The 18,515-nt window shown below is 38.9% G+C and overlaps 1 protein-coding gene across 1 annotated transcript; it reads right to left on the bottom strand.

Annotated features, from left to right (window-relative positions):
* Positions 1–9,368: 9,368 nt before the first annotated feature.
* Positions 9,369–9,670, bottom strand: LOC118848866 (vesicle-associated membrane protein 8-like). Its single transcript, XM_036757904.1, has one exon. The coding sequence runs from the start codon at positions 9,666–9,668 to the stop codon at positions 9,369–9,371; it is 300 nt and encodes a 99-aa protein (XP_036613799.1). The 5' UTR covers positions 9,669–9,670.
* Positions 9,671–18,515: the final 8,845 nt, after the last annotated feature.

The raw sequence follows: 18,515 nt of genomic DNA, 5'->3' as shown, positions 1-18,515 counted from the left end.
ACATCTGTCTCTTTATTTTAATTCTTTCTTGGTATTATACAAAAGAATATTTCAAGGTAGATCTGTCCAGAAAGGGATCTTGGGAGCTCAGGAAATTCATAGTTTGTATCAGCAACTGGAGTCGATAGCAGAGTCCACCAGAGGCAATGAAAGTGACCACTGGAGTGTAGTAGCCAACAACAAAGGAAATACCTTGCAGACAGATGGGGAAAGATAGTCACTGAAGGATGGTGACAGTCTTAGGGAATGAGATTCCTTGTGGAGAAGAGAATGAGCAGTTGGGGACTCAACAGAGGAACCAACTATGCCCAGCAGCAGTAAAACAACTTGTCTTAGTATTAGATGATCCACTTACCTGACAACTACATCTATCAAGGAACTTATGAGGACTCCACAGAGGGAAAAAAGGGGAATTCTAGGGCCTGGAATCTAGAGACACCCCTTTGCCACATATATTCTTTACATCTATGTCTCACTACCATTATAGTTTAAGTTTGTGCCTACTCTCCCCCAAGGGTCTTCTATATACAAGCAGAAAATGTGTCCACAATTTGGGGCAAATGTTATATACTAACATATACCTTCCCAGCTAATCCATTTTCTAAAAGTTAATAGAATCTGGCTAGCTGATTGAAAATGGAGAGGACATTATTTAGAGTGCATGAGCGACAATGTTAGAAGCCTGAATCCCTTGGGGTTACCCTGAAATCCCCATTAAAATTAGGAACTGGAGCTGTTGTTTGGGATCTTGAACCTGAGTGCCCCAGAGAATGCTACACTTTAAGTGTCTAAAGGACTTTCACATGGGAGAGGGACTAGACCTTTACCTTGGGACATAGAATCATAGACCAAACCAGAAGGGTACTTAAAAGCCGTTCAGTTTGATCTGAATATTTCACATATAAAACAACAAGAAGAAGAACAACTGAGGATCGTAGAGGTTGTTATTTGCCTAAGGTCACACATATAGAAAGCTCATTGGCTGGGTTCAAACCCAAATTCTCTAACTCAAAAGTCAGTTCTTTTTTCCTTCTTACAATAAAGCCTCCCATTACTACCTATGATGGGTAAAAGTTGCAAAGAAGCAAATTTAGGAAATGTCCTCATAGTATTATTTATAATGATGACTCCCCTTCAACTGGGGTCCTTTTCTTGAGGATGGATGACCACTTGTTGGTTATTTTGTAAAGGAGATTTTTATGCAAGAACAGATTGGACTAAATGTCCCTTGAGTTCTCTTCCAACCCTCAATTTCTAAAAAAAATTCAGAAGCTCAGAATTCAGTCAACAAGAATTTATTAAACATTTACTATGTGCTAAGAATAGAGTTTTGAAGGCATTAAAGATGGTGAATGCTAAAACAGCTTCACAAAATATAAAATTAACTATATCTTAACAGAAAGGAAAGTGTGGTTTAGCAAGGTAAAACTCTTCAGAATCAGCTGTTTACAGAAAAGATCATTGCCTGATTAGATGAAAGGTAAAAAATCAATACCAAATTAGAGAAAAGAATAAAAATGAAAAGACATTACGTATAGTTGTATACATTCTAAACTGACCCGCTTAAATAAGCTGCTGGCTCACAATGGTAAGATATGGGTAAAAGTAAATATGTTTATTTTATTATCATTTCTTTGAGAAGTTAACATTGGATCAATGCATGGGAGGAGAAGAAACTGCCTCAGATAGCCTTACATCTTTCCGCGCAAGAACAATTTGGGTTAATTAAAATTAATTAGAAGCCCATTTGTTGAACATAAAAGAAAGTAATGGTGGAAGAATACAAGCAATATTCTTTTCATAAAATAGAGGAGAGAAAAAACTGAGTGGAAAATATGCCTGCAAAGAAAATGATGTGAAACTCAGCTAAGCCAAATTATTCTGACAGTTTTTACAAATGAAACTAGATGGATAACAAATAGACCTGAAATGAAATAGATCACTAGCATTTCTGTGATGATCTATTCTCAACAGTGAAAATTACTGAAAACTTTGATTCTGCCACCTTAAAGCCCAATTTACAATTTAAATATATTGCAACTTCACATAAAAAGATGAAATTAGGAAAAGCTGGTGAACCTAACAAAATCCAAATTAATCCATCCCAAGATGACTAAATTGTAAAGATACACATAGTTAATTTTCAAAATATTTCATAAGAATGGAAAAGAAGTTACCACATGAATAAGATATCACCCAATATCAGTCCATATCTATACATTCTCATATATATAGATGTAGTTGTCAGGTAAGTGGATCATCTAATACTAAGACAAGTTGTTTTACTGCTGCTGGGCATAGTTGGTTCCTCTGTTAAGTCCCCAACTGCTCATTCTCTTCTCCACAAGGAATCTCATTCCCTAAGACTGTCACCATCCTTCAGTGACTATCTTTCCCCATCTATCTGCAAGGTATTTCCTTTGTTGTTGGCTACTACACTCCAGTGGTCACTTTCATTGCCTCTGGTGGACTTTGCTATCGAGATTTGGGGAAAAATATAGTACTTTTAATGATTACAAGGTACTTGGTGCCACAGATGCCCATCTGCTTCAACATCTGGTGATGCTATGGGGTTGTGAGTTATGCAACAGTATGTACTCAAAAAAAATCAAAATTGCAAGTGACCCAGAATGGAATGGGAATGTATCTAAGAAGATGGAGTGCCAACTTGGACTCAGGAAAACAGGAATTCAAATCTGGCCTCAGACAATTACTGGCTGTATAGCCTTGGACGAGTCACTCAAGCTCTTCAGTAAAATGAGGATGCCTCCCCACACCTCCCAGTGTTCTGAGCATAAAAGGTGCTTTGGAAAATTTAGTTTGCTAGACAAATGCTATCTATTGTTATCATGGGTGTTAGTAAGATGTATTTTTATCAATCAAGTGAGTAAGCTTTTATTGATTGGTGTTTGCCAGGCACTATCCTGGGCACTGTGGGTACAAAGACAAAAAAGAAATCGCTCCTACCCTCAAGGAGGTGACTGTGCAAGGTGAAAACAATGTGTACATGTATAAGTACATACAAAATAACTTCTAAGTCGACATTTGCAGCTAGGCGCATAGTGGACAGAACGTTAGGCCTGGAGTCAGGAAGACTCATTTTCCTGAATTCAAATTTGGTCTCAGAAACTTACTAGCTGTATGACACATATGCACATATGCTCATATGCACAGTCTTTCTTACTCCAGGTCCAATGCTCTATTCACTGCACCACCTTGCTGCTCTTTGTTATTTTTTTTAAAGGAAGCTTCCAAGGCATTCTATGGAGAATCTACTTGCACATACGAATGATATGGCATAAAAAGAATCTAATTTTACAGATTTAAAGACAGGCCTAGAGAGGTTGAGTGACTAGCCTTACAGCTCCCGCTTCCTTCTCTGCCAGGCTCCTAAGAAAATTGCTCGTATTACTTCCACTTTTTCTCCTCTCACTCGCCTCTCAACTTTCTGCAGTCCAGCTTCTGGCCTTCATATCTCTCTAGTTACTCTCTCCAGAGTCACCAATGGACTTTTAATGGACAAAGCTGATAGGGTTTTTCTCAGTCTTCATTCTGCTTTAGCTCTTTGTGGAATCTGATATTGTTGACCACTCTGTCTTCCTGTATATTCTCTTTTCTTTGGGTTTTTGTATGATTGCTTCTTGGTTCTCCTCCCTTTCTGACCATTCCTCAAATCTCCCTTGCTAACTCACTATCCACCTCCCATTCCTTAACTGTAAGTGTATCCCAAGGCTCTGTCCTGGGATTCCTTTTCTCTCTCTGTACTCTCTCTTGGTGACCTCATCAACTCACATGGCTTTAAACACCCCCTATACTCAGATGACTCCTAGATATATGCATCCAACCCTACTCTGTCTCCTGAGTACTAGTCATATATTACCAACTGCCTATTGGACATTTTCATTTCCCCCAAACTGACCTATCATCCAAATTCTCCTAGTTCTGTCAATATGGCACCACAGTTCTTCCAGTCACCCAGGTTCAGGACCCCAGAATCACCCTCAAAGTGTCTCCTTTATCCTACATATCTAAGCAGTTACCAGGTCTTACCATTTGCACTTCCACAACATCTCTTTCTTTTTCTCCATTCACATGGTCACTACCCTTACTCAGGCCTTCATCATCTCTTGCCTGAACTTAATTAGCCTCCCTTTCTCAGGTCTCTAACCCTTTCTAATCCACCAGACACAGGGCTGACAAAATGATTTTCTTAGCATTCAGGTCTGACCATACCACTTGCTAGCCCAACAAACTCTTACTTTATTCCTAAGGATCAAACACAAACTCTTCTTTGAGGCATTTAAGGCCCTTCACAATAAGGTTCAAACCTGCTTTTCCAGTGATATTAATACATTACTTCCTCTCCACACCCTTTACAATCCTGGCAGACTGGCCTTCTTGCAATTCTTCAATCTCCTCTTGCTTTGCCTTTGCATGGGCTATTGTCCCCCCATGCACCTTCTCTCCTCACCTCTACCTCTTGGAAAATCTAGCAGACTTTAAAGTCCAGTTCCAGTGGCACCTTCTACATGAAGCCTTTCCTGACATCCCAGCTGCCAATGCTTTCCCCACTAAGACTATCTTGGATTGGTGTATTTTCTCTGTGTTTTATTTGTCCTGTGCATATTGTTTCCCAATAGAATGCAAGATTCTTGAAGGCAGAGACTTTTTTCTTTTTGTCTTTGTATCCCCAGACCCTAGAACAGTACCTGGCACATAGTAAGTGCTTTATAACTATAAGTGATAAGATCACCCCTTACTTGTCAACTGATTTATTGCCCAAAGATTACCAACACTGATGGGATCACACAAACAAACTGAAAGTTCATGTTCATTTCAACTAGGAGACAGTCGAATAGGCTTTTTAAAAATAGCCAGAAGTAGTTTTGTCAGGAGTTGTATACATGGTGGCTTAACCAGTGAAACTATATTCTCAAATTTTCATTAAATTGATAACCTGTGGTATGTTGATTTTTATTATTTCATGATTTTTCATAAACCATAAGCAGTTCCAGATTTCCTCAATATAACAATTACATATGGCCTCTAAAATGTATTTGTCATATTGACACTCTAAAACTGATTCTATTCATCCTTGAATTTGATGGGACTTAATTTAACAAAAGGGAAATCAGATAGAATTGTGTAAAAGTTTTATAAGAGCTTATGGCTATAATGAACAAGCAAAAAGAAACAAAAGTGAAGAGATACAGAGGGCATGGGAACACATAGGAGAGTAAGAGGCAGGATGGGGAACTAGAACAGTTACGACTAGTGCCCAAGAGATGTGTTTAGATAATAGGTAAGGAGTATAGTACAAGATAAATTTCATCTTCCGTTATAAAGAGCAACTGGGCATTTCTATGTTCTAACCCCGCTGCCCCACCTGATACTGTCTCACAGGGTAAAATATCAAAAATTGGTCACTGTTCTAAGGAGAGCATCCTGTCCTATTTCTAACTACTCATTTTTTTTTCAAATTCAGTCAAACTCCTTCCTCTGCGTTACAAAAAAAAAATACATATTGCCATTTCCTCCTAGTTTTTAATTGTTTATTTTGGCATTCTGTCAAAGAATTACTTGCTGTTACGCATAAGGCTGCTGATAATATGGAATATTTGACTGTAAATTTGATTTGTTGGTCCTTCCAAGAAATCATTTCCATCAAACACTGTGCATGCCAGAAAACCCTTTTTTATTACTTTAATATTCTCCAGTGCCATATAGAATGTTTTTTAAAATATTAATGTTTTTGCAGTTTGGTACTCCTGCATCTGGTTTAAACTGATTTCCCCACTGGATAACCTTAGCTACATGTGAATCAGAATAATTCTCCACATTTTCTATAGGATTATCATAGTATTACATGGTTCTGTTGCTGCAATGCTGTTGCATTAAAATAATAATAAGCCCCAGATAGAATTCTAGATTATAAATCTTTTTTAAGACAAGAAAATAAAATCTCATTCCCAACCACTGCTAGATTGAATATTACTAGTGGATTGTGATGTCTTGCCACACCAATGCACCCCTCTTTATTTTCTCTTTTCTTTCTCCTTTTTCCCAGCCTTTCACTTTTTCTGAGCGATGATTTTGTTTGATTAAACAATCACAAACATTAAAGCTGTGCTCAGTTTCGTCTGCTGGAATAAGATTCCATCTGGCTACGTGGTTCTAATTACAATGTTATGGGTTTATAATAAATCTTATGATCGATGTTTTCACTCTATTCTGCTTTGGGCCAACTCTCGTATTCCTATTCGTGCTCCTACTCCTGTTGGCTAGCATGTAAATACTGCCTTTGTGTATCAGGTACTGTGCTAATAAGAACTTTAGAAGTATTATCTAATTTGATCCTCACAACAAACCTGGAAGGTGGGCACTACTATCATCCTCATTTCACAAATGAAACGGAAGCAAACAGATGGTAAATGACTTGCCCAGGGTCACACACTTGTAACTTCTGAGGGATACTTGAATCCCACGTCTTCCTGACTCCATTCCTGGTGCTCTACTCACTATGCAACCTAGCTGCCCATAATATCCAAAATACTGTGCTCAGTTCTAGGTGCCGTATTTTAAAAGAAGCATCAGCAAAGTAGAATTTGGAATTCACAGAATGTTAGAACTGGCAAAGAGACCCTAGAGGCCTTGAACAGGTACTGTCATGTGCTCAAAATCACACAGCTAATTAATCTCAGAAGAAGGACTTAAACCCACATCTCCTGACTCCAAATCCAGTGTTCTTTCTACTATACAATGCTTCTTTCATCCAAAGGCAGCTAAGTGATGCAGTGAATTTTCATCAGACCCACAGGGCCAGGCCTGAGTTCAATCAGGAAAGATATCAGGAAGACCTGAGTTCCAATACTCCCTCAGACTCTTAGTAGCTATGTGACCCTGGACAAATCACAACTTCTCCATGCTTCAGCTCTCTAAATTGAAAAATGGGGTTTAACAAGAGTGCCTATCTCCCAAGGTTGTCGGGAGGGTAAAATGAGACAATATTTGTAAAGAGCTTAGCATGATGCCCGGCACTTAGGAGCCTAATAAATGGTCCCTTCCTTCTCTGCTTCCTTTCTTCTTTCTTTCTTTCCTTCCTTTTTTTCTTTTTTCCTTTATTCCTTCTTTCTTTCCCTCTGAAGATAGCAACCAGAATAAGAAGAGCTCTGGAAAGCATATCATGATAAATAAATGAAGGAACTAGAAGAGCTAGGGTATCTTCATGACTCCAAATCCATTGTTGTATGGAAAGAACAATGGATTTGGAGTTGGAAGATGTGGGTTTCAGTCCCAACTCTGCTACTTACTTACTGGGTCCTGTGGAAAGCCACGTGGTCTCTTAAAGTTGAACCAATAACCATGCAACCATCTTTACGCAGTACTTTTAACAATGAAAAAGCATTTACTTCCATACAAGTGGGTCGGGTGGCAAATATAATCCCCATTCCACAAACAAGGAAAGTCAGCAGTGCCAATGAGGTACCTGAGACATTAGTGGTCTAATAAAAATAATGCGTCCAGGGTCAAGAAACCCAAGTTTCTTGACTCCAAATCTAACAAGATTTCCACTGTCCGGTACTAATCTCAAAGATCCTTTGCAGCTTAAAAGTCTATAATATTCGAACCATTTTCAAATATTTGAAGCATTACTAAATGTAAGAAGTAGAATTTCTGCTCTGCTCCTAAGGGGCAAGTGGATACAAATTAAAGGGAGAGACATTTTCTAACAATAAGAATAGTTTAAAATAAAATTAATTGGGGCTCTCACAAAGAAGTGAGTCCCCCTTCATCAGAAGTATTCATCAAGAAGAGGCCAACAACCATTTGTCAGGAGCGCTGTAAGAGTTGGGACTAGATGAAGTCTAAGGTCCTTTTCAATTTTCAGATGATATTCTTTTAAGAGGCAGAATGTTACAGTAGACACGAAACTGTCCTCTGAGTAAGAAAGATCTTGGTTTGAGTCTTTCCTCTGACACAGAGTTGTGTGATCCTAGACAGGTCACTTAAGTTCTCAGTGCCTCCTGGCAATTCTCTAAGACTTCAAATTGAAGAGCATGTGCCAATCTGTACTGGTATATAGAACTGTTCCCTGGAAGCTCCCTTCACTAATGAAATCACAGGTAGAATCAAAACAAACAAAAAGTTATACAAAATATTCAATATTAAAAAGAAAAAATCAATGTTCATGTGATTTTTTTTAAATTGAGAAGCACTCCCTCTGTGCTCACTCTGCCAAATCACACTGACATTGCGTTTTGTCACCAGAAAGGAGACTGCTGCCTCGTTCTAGGAGTAACCTTGTAAGTGATTACTTCTGCTACTATTGCTCATATGTGGCCCCTAGTGTGCTTGCCTTTAATGATAAATAAACTCAATTAGTTTTCTAAAAGTAATTTTCTTAGTTTATTGCGGCAAAAAAAGATTTGTTTCATAGTTTCCCCTAAAGCCTAGGATGCACTCTTCTCCAACTACACACAGAGTAGCCACAAAGTATACTAGTAGTGAAGAAAATAAGAAAAACAGAAGAAAATAAGAAAATGATAGCAGGTCTGGGATGTTATGGAAGGATATCGTCATTCTACCCTCCAACCTTGTGGGATGATGAAGTTCCTGAGGTCACGGTGGAGAGTCCAAAGGACAGCATCCTATAGCTGGGTGAGAAATTACTGCTAAGTGTATCATACTCTTTCTGTAGTATTATGGTGATCTTCAGCTATGGCAGGAACCATTAGCCTAGGACTGGCAGAAGCCTCTGCAGTTTGGCCCTGTCCAGGACTCAGATCTAAGGTGCATCACTTCCAGGTAGGAGATGAGAGAGGTCTAGCTTTCCTTTTCGATAACTTCTGGCTCACATCAAGGTGCTCTCAGTGAGAAACTTTACCCTTACTTATAATGACCAGCCCCGTTACATTTCCCCACCCCCTAGATAGAAGCTCCAGAAGAGCATGGAGCTAAAAAGTTCTAACATGAAAAAGGCAATTTTTTTTTTGACACTGAAAGGTCTTTATTACCTACAGGTCACCAGCAGCATTCCAGGGGACACAGGCCATCTGGCCCATGCAGAAGGCCCCCTGAAACTCAGCCACAGTCTAGTGCATTGGGGCCCTGAAGGCCCTCCCTCCCTCTCTTCCCCTCCCCATGCACATGTGGTACCAGGTGAGGCTAAGCAGGACAGAGGGCCCATAGATAAGGACTATGGGGTGGCTGGGCAGCATTCCACTTAGGGGAGGGAAAGAAGAGGAAAGGAGGTTTCCCCAGGCAGCATGGAGGAGGAGGAGGAAGAGGAGGAGGAGAAGGAGGAAGAGGAGGAAGGGAAGGAGGAGGAGGGCAGAGGAGGGAAGGGGAGGAGATGGAAATACAGCCTTCTAGATTGTGTTGGTGGCAAAGAGGATGATGAGGACGATGATGATGCCCACGATCACGCACATGAGAATGATCATCTTCACATTTTTCCACCAGAATTTCCGAGCCACCTTCTGTGATGTGGTCTTGAAGTGTTCTGATGTGGCCTCCAGGTCTTCCGTCTTGTTCCGAAGGTGGTCCAGGTTTTCTCCCCGAGCCAGGATTCGCTCCACATTTTGGGTCATGATGTTCTTCACCCCCTCCACCTCACTCTGGAGGCTCCTCACTCGATCATTCCCACCTCCACCACTGGCTTCCTCCATCTCTGCCTCCCATCCAGCTGGGGCTTGTCAACAGCTCGGAAAACAGCAAGCAAACTGGCTCGGGTACTTTTCTCCCCTGGTGCGCTCAACCTACTTCCTGCTTATTCCAACGTTCAGCCCGTCCCAAAAGCTGAGCTGCGCTGCTGCGTGGGGTCGGTCTACACTGCCGTCCCAGACTATGAAAAAGGCAAAATTAAGGAATAGGTGAATGTAGCCAAATAATATTAAAAAGGGGATAAATTGAATAAGTTCCTAACAAACTATCAAGTTCTTTCAAAACACTACTGATATAAATAAGGAAGCCACATATTTTTAAAATAAAATGAGCCCTTAAAGTAACCTAAAACACAGTATTGACCTTCTTCCGTAAGCACTCTTTCGCCCTTAGAAAAACTACTGAGTCTTTATTTCATAGGAAAGCAGCAGATACTCAAATTGCTTTCTAGTTATTAAAGTAACAAGTGATAAGGAATTGCATGCTTGGAATTTTCTGATGATTCAATAGAAACTGAGTATTTTTTTCAGTTTTATAATAAACTCCTATGCATCCAAAACACTCAAATATCCAGAATATTTATTTTCTATTTTGCACAATGGCAATTACTGCTCTAAGTGGTCATCCATATACCTCTGAAAAAGAATATAGAAATTATGTCTTTCTTTAGGTAGAATTCTTCAGTGGCTCCTAAACATTGCTTCCCAGCTAGCTGGACTTGCTTGCAAACACTATGCTGTTATGGCCTTGAAAAATTCAGGGTCACCTCCATGCTTCAGCATAAGGCATTGTAATTGGACATCAGTGGAGAAATTTTAGCCATGAAAGAAAATGTTGTATTCAATGGAGTTTTAATGTTAAATGATTAGGGAAACAACTAGGTCCGGCATTCATTGCTCATAGGTATAAATAATCAAAACAAGAATGTGGACCAGGAGAGTAGAGGAAAATCTCATAGTGTTCTTCACATAACTTTTTGTTGTTACTCAACCTCTGCCTCTCCCCTTTTCAATCCATCCTCCACCCAGTTGCCAAATTGGCGCCCCTAAATAAAACACAGATGGCTAGTTGGTACAATGGTTAGAGTGCAGGATTTGGAATCAGGAAAACCTGGATTCAAATTTGACCTCAAACACTACCTGGCCATGTGGCCTTGGGCAAATCCTTATACCTCTTTGCACCTAAGTTTCTCTGGCTGTAAAATGGGGATAATGATAGCACTAGGGTTGTTGTGAGACAACATGTACAAAGTGCTGTGCAAATCTTAAAGTGCCATATAAATACTAGGTACTATGTTACTACCTGGCTAAAATAGCTACTGTTGTATCCTACTGCCTCTAGATTAAAATAAAAATTCCTGTTAGCATTTAAAGCCTGGAACAATCTGGTTCCAACTTGTTTTCTGGGCCAATTAAACAATATTTCCCTGCATGTACTCTACATTCCAACAAAACTTGTTGTGACCTAGACACATCATTCTATCTCCCATCTTCATGCCTTTGTATAATCTGTCCACCATGCCTAGAATGTTCTTGCTCCTCACTGCTACCTCCTGAATTGTCCTATCTTCCTTTAAGGTTCAGCTCAAGTGCCACCTGCCAAAAGAAGCCTTCTCTGACTCCCCTTGTTGTTAGTGTGCCCCTGCACCCGGAAAATGACAAGTATTTATCACGGATATGTTTTGTACTTACTAAGCTCTATACAACTTCCCTTCAGTAAAATGTAAACTCCTTTAGTGCAAGGATTGCTTTAGTTTTATCTTTTTGTGATCCCAGCACATAATAGACTCTTAATAAATGGTCACTGATTTGAAATGAACGCAAGCAAAGAGGACATTGGGAGCAAGCTGGCTTCAAAACCAAGCCCCAGTCTAAATATGAATCTTATAGGGACTTTTGTCAGTCCCTAAAATAAATTTGGTTATCAAGAGTGAAGGGAAGCACTACACAGGTTTCTCATTGGACATAAATGGTAAATATAAGGAATTTCCTAACCCTAAGTTCAATAGATGTCTAGGACAATGGACTTTAAATTGGCACCAGACACAGGCAGTTAAAGCCTGCAGATATAATCTTAGCTTGGTATACTTTGTTTTTGTCTTTTTGTTCAGGCTATTCTTTTCATTTTGTGTGGTGGTTTATAGCTTGAGTTATGGACTAAAATTGCTCAACTCGCCTCTGTCTGGAATATGATGTCTAATTACAATATCTTAATACGTAGGAACAGAGGTCAGGAGATGTCCCTGAAGAGTCAAAGCCTAGAAAAGTGTAGGTGTGAGGAGTTTGCTGGCAAATTTTGCTGGCAAAAGGAAACAGCAAAGATACAACACCAAGAAGTGACAATATACCTAGAGGAGAGCAGATATGTGTTAGCCGACAGATGGCAGTGGAGAACAATGTAAAGATATCAACAGAAAACATGAGCAACCCTGGAGTATTAGACCTATATATTGCTAGACCATGCCTATGCTCTGTGTATACTGGTTTTTGGACTCTGACCCTTCACTCATGTTTTCTATCTTTCATATTTCTCTACATGTGTGCTCCCATACATGTTCCTTACTCACATATGTACTCTGTATGAATGTTTTTCCCTGCTGATGGTGTGGTACTCAGTGAAAGAATATATCCCATGTACACATGGGAAGGATCCTTTCTTTTTATTTTGTTATGGTATTTGATAAAATTTCAATTGTTTTAATCTAATGTTCTCTGTTTTGTTTTTGTTTTTTGGCAGGGCAATTGGGGTTAAGTGACTTGCCCAAGGTCACACAACTAGTACACATATCAAGTGACTGAGGCCGGATTTGAACTCAGGTCCTCCTGACTCCAGGGCTGGTGTTCTACTCACTGTGCCACCTAGCTGCCCCCATCTAATGTGCTCTGGCTGGTAAAAGTAAACACACTGGTGAAGGTACATGAATAGGAATGACAAACAGAGTACCTCAGACCTAGAGGTTCTTTTCTAGGGTCCTAATGGAAGCCTGCACATCCCAGGTATTGATTTATTGTGTGCGTGTGTGTGTGTGTGTGTGTGTGTGTGTGTGTGTGTGTGTGTGTCCAAACTGGTGATTTCACTGGGGTAAGGAACTCTTAGTGAGAAAAATCTCTTCTGCCAATGTAGATCAGCAACTGCTCTGAAATTTATAGTCTTAGAGTTGCCCAGGGACTAAGAAGTCTCTCTGACATTACCAACAGCCTCATAGCTGCCAAATCTGACGGCATTTTCTTAGTACTCATTCTCTCTGTCTAGAGGTTTTGATACTGTTTCTGGATTCTGCTCTCCTCCTTTAGCTTCTATAAAACTGCTCAATCCTAATTATCTTCTCAACTTTCAGGACAGAACTTCTCAGGCTCTCCCCCTACAATGGGTACTGCCTTCTTACCTTCTGTTTTTGTACTTCTTCCCTTGGTGATCTCATGTTCCCATTGGATCAAGTAGCGTTTATATTCAGATGACTACCAAACCTACTTTTCTAGCCCTAAATTCTTTCCTGAACTTCACCCCAATATTGTTATCTCCTTGATGAAAAGTTGTGACTTGATATTCCATAAGTATCTCCAACTTAACAAATCTAAAACAAATGTAAACTTTGACTCAAAGAGTTGACTGTATGGGACTACTTACTCATTGGTGGAGACTGATGTTTACTCAGCTGCCCCATGGTTGCATGAGAGGTGAGTGGAATTGGCGTGAGCCAGAGAAAAGAGAGATCTAGGGTTCTTCTAGCTTCTGGATTTGAGAGAGGAGATGTGAAATGTCAATCTTTCTTCAGGTTGCTGAAAGGAGGTAAAGGTTCTGGGAAGAAGCTAACATGAAAGAAGCTTGCAGTCTCTATCAAGTCCCTACCTTTAGCTTGCTATTCTAGAGACTGGCAAATTTCCCCTTGGATAAGATCTGAGACTCTTTCTCTTGGTTGAGCTATCTCTTTCAATTTGTATTAACTGGTATCTGTTCTCATATGTGTACTTCAACTGGTTTCCATTTTGTTGTTTATTTGTATATATGCATTTATTTGCTATTTCCTATATGTGTTCATTGTGGAATTGGAAGCTGGTAAGAAGAGAATCAAGCCATGAAGAACCTTAGGGTCCTTCTTTGCACATTAATGAATGGCAATCAGGAGTTTAACCTGAACCTCAAAGTTGATTCCTCTAGACCAGGGCTGTCCAACCTTAGGTTTTTATTGAAATAATAGACAATATATTTTGATTTGCCATTATAGTGAGAGCTCTACAATTACTTGGCTTCCTTTACTAAAGCATTTATGTAAATTTCTATGCTTGTAGGCAGGCCGCATAAATCGCCGCCAACTGCTTTTTGGACAGCCCTCCTCTAGACTAATAATAGGGGAACACATAGATATAATTCTAGCCCAGCATTCCCTGTCCCTGAGGAAAGCAGAATGCCAGTGTTTGGCCCCAGCTTTCTGGTTCCCCTCCTAGCAGGAATTAAAATTTCCTTGGAGAAGGGCAGAAGGGGAAGATGTTAGAGATATCTATTCTTGTCTATCTGTGAGTCACATCAAAACAGTCACATTATACATAATTCAGTGTCTTCCCTCCTAAACTCACTCCTCCTACAAAATTTCCTACTTTTGTTGAGGATACCACTATCATCCCAGTTCACCCAGGTTCAAAACCTTGAAGTTGACCTTGGTTCTTCCTTCTCTGCCCCCTCAATCAGTTGCCAAATTTTGTCAATTCTACCTCCAGAACAGCTGATACGTATCTCCCCCTTCTTTCTCCTAAACTATACTAGCACTCTGTTTACTATAATATTATTTTAATTTTTCCTTCTTTTTTCATTTCTCCTGTTTCTAACCCACACTCCACATAGTTGCCAAAATAATCTTCCCAGACTACAAATCTGACCATGTCAGTCCCTTGATAATTTTTTTTTTGTTTTCCTATTTCCCTTCGGATAAAGTACAAATTCTCCCAGCTGTCAGACCCTCAACCATCTGCCTCCCACATAACTTTCCAGCCCTTTTTCATACTATCCGTTTTCAAAATCTCTATGTTCTAAACTGAATTTGACCCACATTTTCTGCCCCCCATCCTTCCTCATCTCTATTTCTTTGAATCCTTGCCTTCTTTGAAAGCACCACACCGATGCCACCTCCTTCATGAAGTCATTCCTGAACCTCCCAACCCCAATTGTTACTTCTTTCTCCTGCCCAAAATTACTTTATATTATACTTATTTGTGTATATGGTACATTGATGACTGCTGCTCTCTGTCCTATCCCCCTTCAAAATATAAACTCCTTGAGAAGAAGGTCAATTTTGTTTTGGTCTTTATATCACCAGCACCTAACACAGTACCTTGTATGCAGTTTTCACTTAAGAAGTGGTTATTGAATTGATTAGCAACATAAAGCATAAGTGAAAGTTTTTTTCTAATTGTTTATTTTAATAACTTTTCTTAATTCCCAAACATTAAGAAGTCATGTATCTCTTATGAACTTTCACAGCACCTTGTTTGGATTGTGCCTTTGCATTTGTTTCATTTTATAATTACTTGCATGTGGTTTTTAGCCCCCTTAGTATATAAATGAAAAGCAATGTGGCAGAGTGAGTAGAAAGTTGACTTTAAAGTCATAAAGATTTGAGTTCAAGTTCCTCCTCTGATATATACTGGCTGTGTAACCCTAAGCAAATTTCTTAACCTCTCAGTGCCTCAGGCAACTATCTTAAGATTAGAAAATTTCAAGAAGATATTGATCTGCATTGGTAGAGGGAGTTTCCCTATCATGAGTTTTCTTAACCAATACAATCAAAGATTCTGTCCCATCCCTAATATGTAGCTTGTAAGCTTCTTGAGGATGAGTTCAAAGTCTTATCAGTGAATCATTGTGGTGTGGTGGAAAAGAACACTACATTACGTGTCAGAGAACCTAGGCTCATCTCCCAGTTCTGCCACTTACTCTAATACATGTGTGACCTTGGATGTGTCATCTGAATTCTCTGGGCCTCAGTTTCCTCATCTGTAAAACTTATTGAATTGGACTATACGATCCTATGATCTATCCCCAGTACCTAGAGCATACTTTTCACATGCTAGTCATTTCCTAAATGAATATTTCCTTAAATGAAAACAAAGTTGTTGTAACAAAGGGCTCTTCCAGTCTTTTTCTGTACTAGCACAGTTATATTTAAAATCCTCTAAATCATATTATTCAGTGAGAAGAGTAGCATTTTTTCTAAACAAGTAGCTGCATCTCCAAACATAAGTTGGAGAACAGTCGGCACAAATATTTAAATGCTCTTTGGCCTGTCATTATCCTTGTGTTCACAGTATAGAATTTATCTAAGATAAGACACAAAGACTGAATTTAAATTATCTACCAAGATAATTGTCCATTGCATCTCATTTTGAGAGTAAGTTATTAAAGAAACTGAGGTTATCTGCTCTTTGGAATATAGACATTAGCTAAAATAAAGGTATGACCCTTCCTGTCATACTTTAAGATTAATATCCTTCCCTTGTGGTCTTTGAGCTTTCTTTCTTAATGAGTTAACTAGCTAGTTTCTGGAAAGGAATACAGAGACTTTATATCTTTGAGTATGAGTTCTTATTATAAGAAACAATTTAGCCTTGCAGCTCAGAGTAATGAAACAATCATTCTAAAGAATTGTTTTTAGATAAATATGCCATCATTCTGATCTCAAACTAAAAAGTTCTCCGCTGTTCAGACCAGTCATATTTTCAGATAATCACCAAATTATCCAAATTTGGATACTGACAATTCTGATGTTCACATCTCAGAATAGTAACATACATTTAATGAAGAGTTTTCACTTATAAAAAGGAAATCTCATGCTTGCAGAAACTACATGGTACTGTGGAAAAGCCCTGGATTTAGAGTTAGAGATGCCAATCCTAGCTCTGCTTGTTCCTATTGATGTGACCCTAAGTAAGCCACAACCTTGCTGAGTAAAACATTTATTAAGTGCCTTCTGACTTCCAATCCCATCATATAATTGGTGTATAGGGAGTATTATTTTTACTCAAAATTTAACATTGCTTTCTAATTTCTCTTTCTGTCTCTCTCTGCCTGTCTCTCTGTCTCTGTCTGTCTCTGTGTCTCTGTCTCTCTTTCTCTGTCTCTCTCTTTCTCTGTCTCTGTCTCTGTCTCTTTCTCTCTGTCTCTGTCTCTCCCTCTGTCTCTCTGTCTGTCTATCTCTTTCTCTCTCTCTCTCTCTCTCTCTCTCTCTCTCTCTCTCTCTCTCTCTCTCTCTCTCTCTCTCTCTCTCTCTCTCTCTCTCTCTCTCTCTCTCTCTCTCTCTCTCTTTCTGTCATGTGCCAGACCTTTACTCAGACATCTTTGTACTGTATTTATATTAAAGCTCTTATATTTAACCTAAAGTCTAACCCTGCAATCAGGATTCCAGAAAAAGGACAAGTGTCTTCTTCATCTTTTAAATTAAACATTGTTTTTCAAACTATAGAAGACAAATGAAAATCTCACTTAGAAATTATTTGAAGGACTGTCAGCATAGAAATTGCCCTCTAGCATAGCGTGCATTCATAAGGAGAGCAATAATCAAAGAATCAGTCTTTCAAAAGGAGAACAGGGACCAAAAAATATTAAAGAAGAAAATTAAATGACTTAAGAAAGATATATAGACAGTCCCATGAATATAAAAGTCACACTAACTTAATTAAAATGCAAGCTTCACAAAGTGCAACCCTCCATCCTGATCAGAATAACAATAATAGCTGAGTTACATAGGGTTTAAGGTATGTAAAGTCCCTTACATATATTATCTCATTTGATTTTTACAACAATCCTGTAAGACAGATGCTATAATCTCCATTTTACAGAGGAGTAAGCTATGGCTGAGCCAAAGGGCCATACAACAAGTAAGTATCTGAGGCAGGATTTGATCCCAGATCTAATTTAATGATGGGATGACATCCTATATATAGTACCGCTTTGAATGCACAAAAGAAGAGCCAACAAGTAAAGTGAATTTTCATTTGTAATATATATTACCACATATAATCTACACAGTATTATATGCCCATATTATATCTGAATATGTAATATGCAGTCTTTGCAACATAAAGTTGGAAATGATTGCATTTAAGATTCTGAAATAAAGAGTTTCGAAGATATGCTTAAATCTATATAGAATCATACAATGTTAGAGCTACAAGAGACCTGAGAGAACAATCTAGTGTAACCTTATTTTATTTTTTAACTGAAGAAACTGAAGTCTGGAGCAATTAAGTGAACCCATCTTACTCCCCGCCCCCATCACATAGCTGGTTACTGGCATGGGTGACACTAGAAGGCCTCCTGACTCTATGAATAACAACGCACCATGCTTAAGGAATTTCTTAAGTCATAATAATTAAAATGACTAATGTGAAGCTCCTACAAATATATCTCCTAAACTCTAGTCAGATCAGTGGGCAATAAATGTAAATTCATCAAGAAAAAGGTGGAATGTTTCCATTCAACAAACATTTATTAAGGGTTTACTATAATAAAGCCACATCATATAAGAATTTAACTTATATGAACTAAACTGTACAGGCTTGCCTGGAATGATGGCTGTCCTGGACAATGGCCTGTCAAAACTATGACCATTCCCCCAATACTGACAGGTGAACAAACCTAGCCAAGAGAGAATTGGGACAAGGCTTTGCCAACTGGAACCTAAAGTTCCTAGGAGTTTAGGTCCCTTAAACTTTTTGTTTCTTTAGCAATATTTCACCATTAATAATTTTTGTGTTGAGGAGTAACATGGTCAAAATATATCTGGATGCTGCTATGTTTCTTTCAAAACAATAGTGCTTTTGTTTCTTACACTCAGAGCCATGCTTAGGGTACAGTAAAAT

This window comes from Trichosurus vulpecula, chromosome 4, assembly GCF_011100635.1.
Source record: "Trichosurus vulpecula isolate mTriVul1 chromosome 4, mTriVul1.pri, whole genome shotgun sequence".
Classification (NCBI taxonomy): domain Eukaryota; kingdom Metazoa; phylum Chordata; class Mammalia; order Diprotodontia; family Phalangeridae; genus Trichosurus; species Trichosurus vulpecula.
This window is presented reverse-complemented; position numbering and strand designations above follow the sequence as displayed.

Excerpts from the sequence above, each read along its gene's own strand:
- LOC118848866 (XM_036757904.1), bottom strand. The coding sequence starts at position 9,668 with ATGGAGGAAGCCAGTGGTGGAGGTGGGAATGATCGAGTGAGGAGCCTC.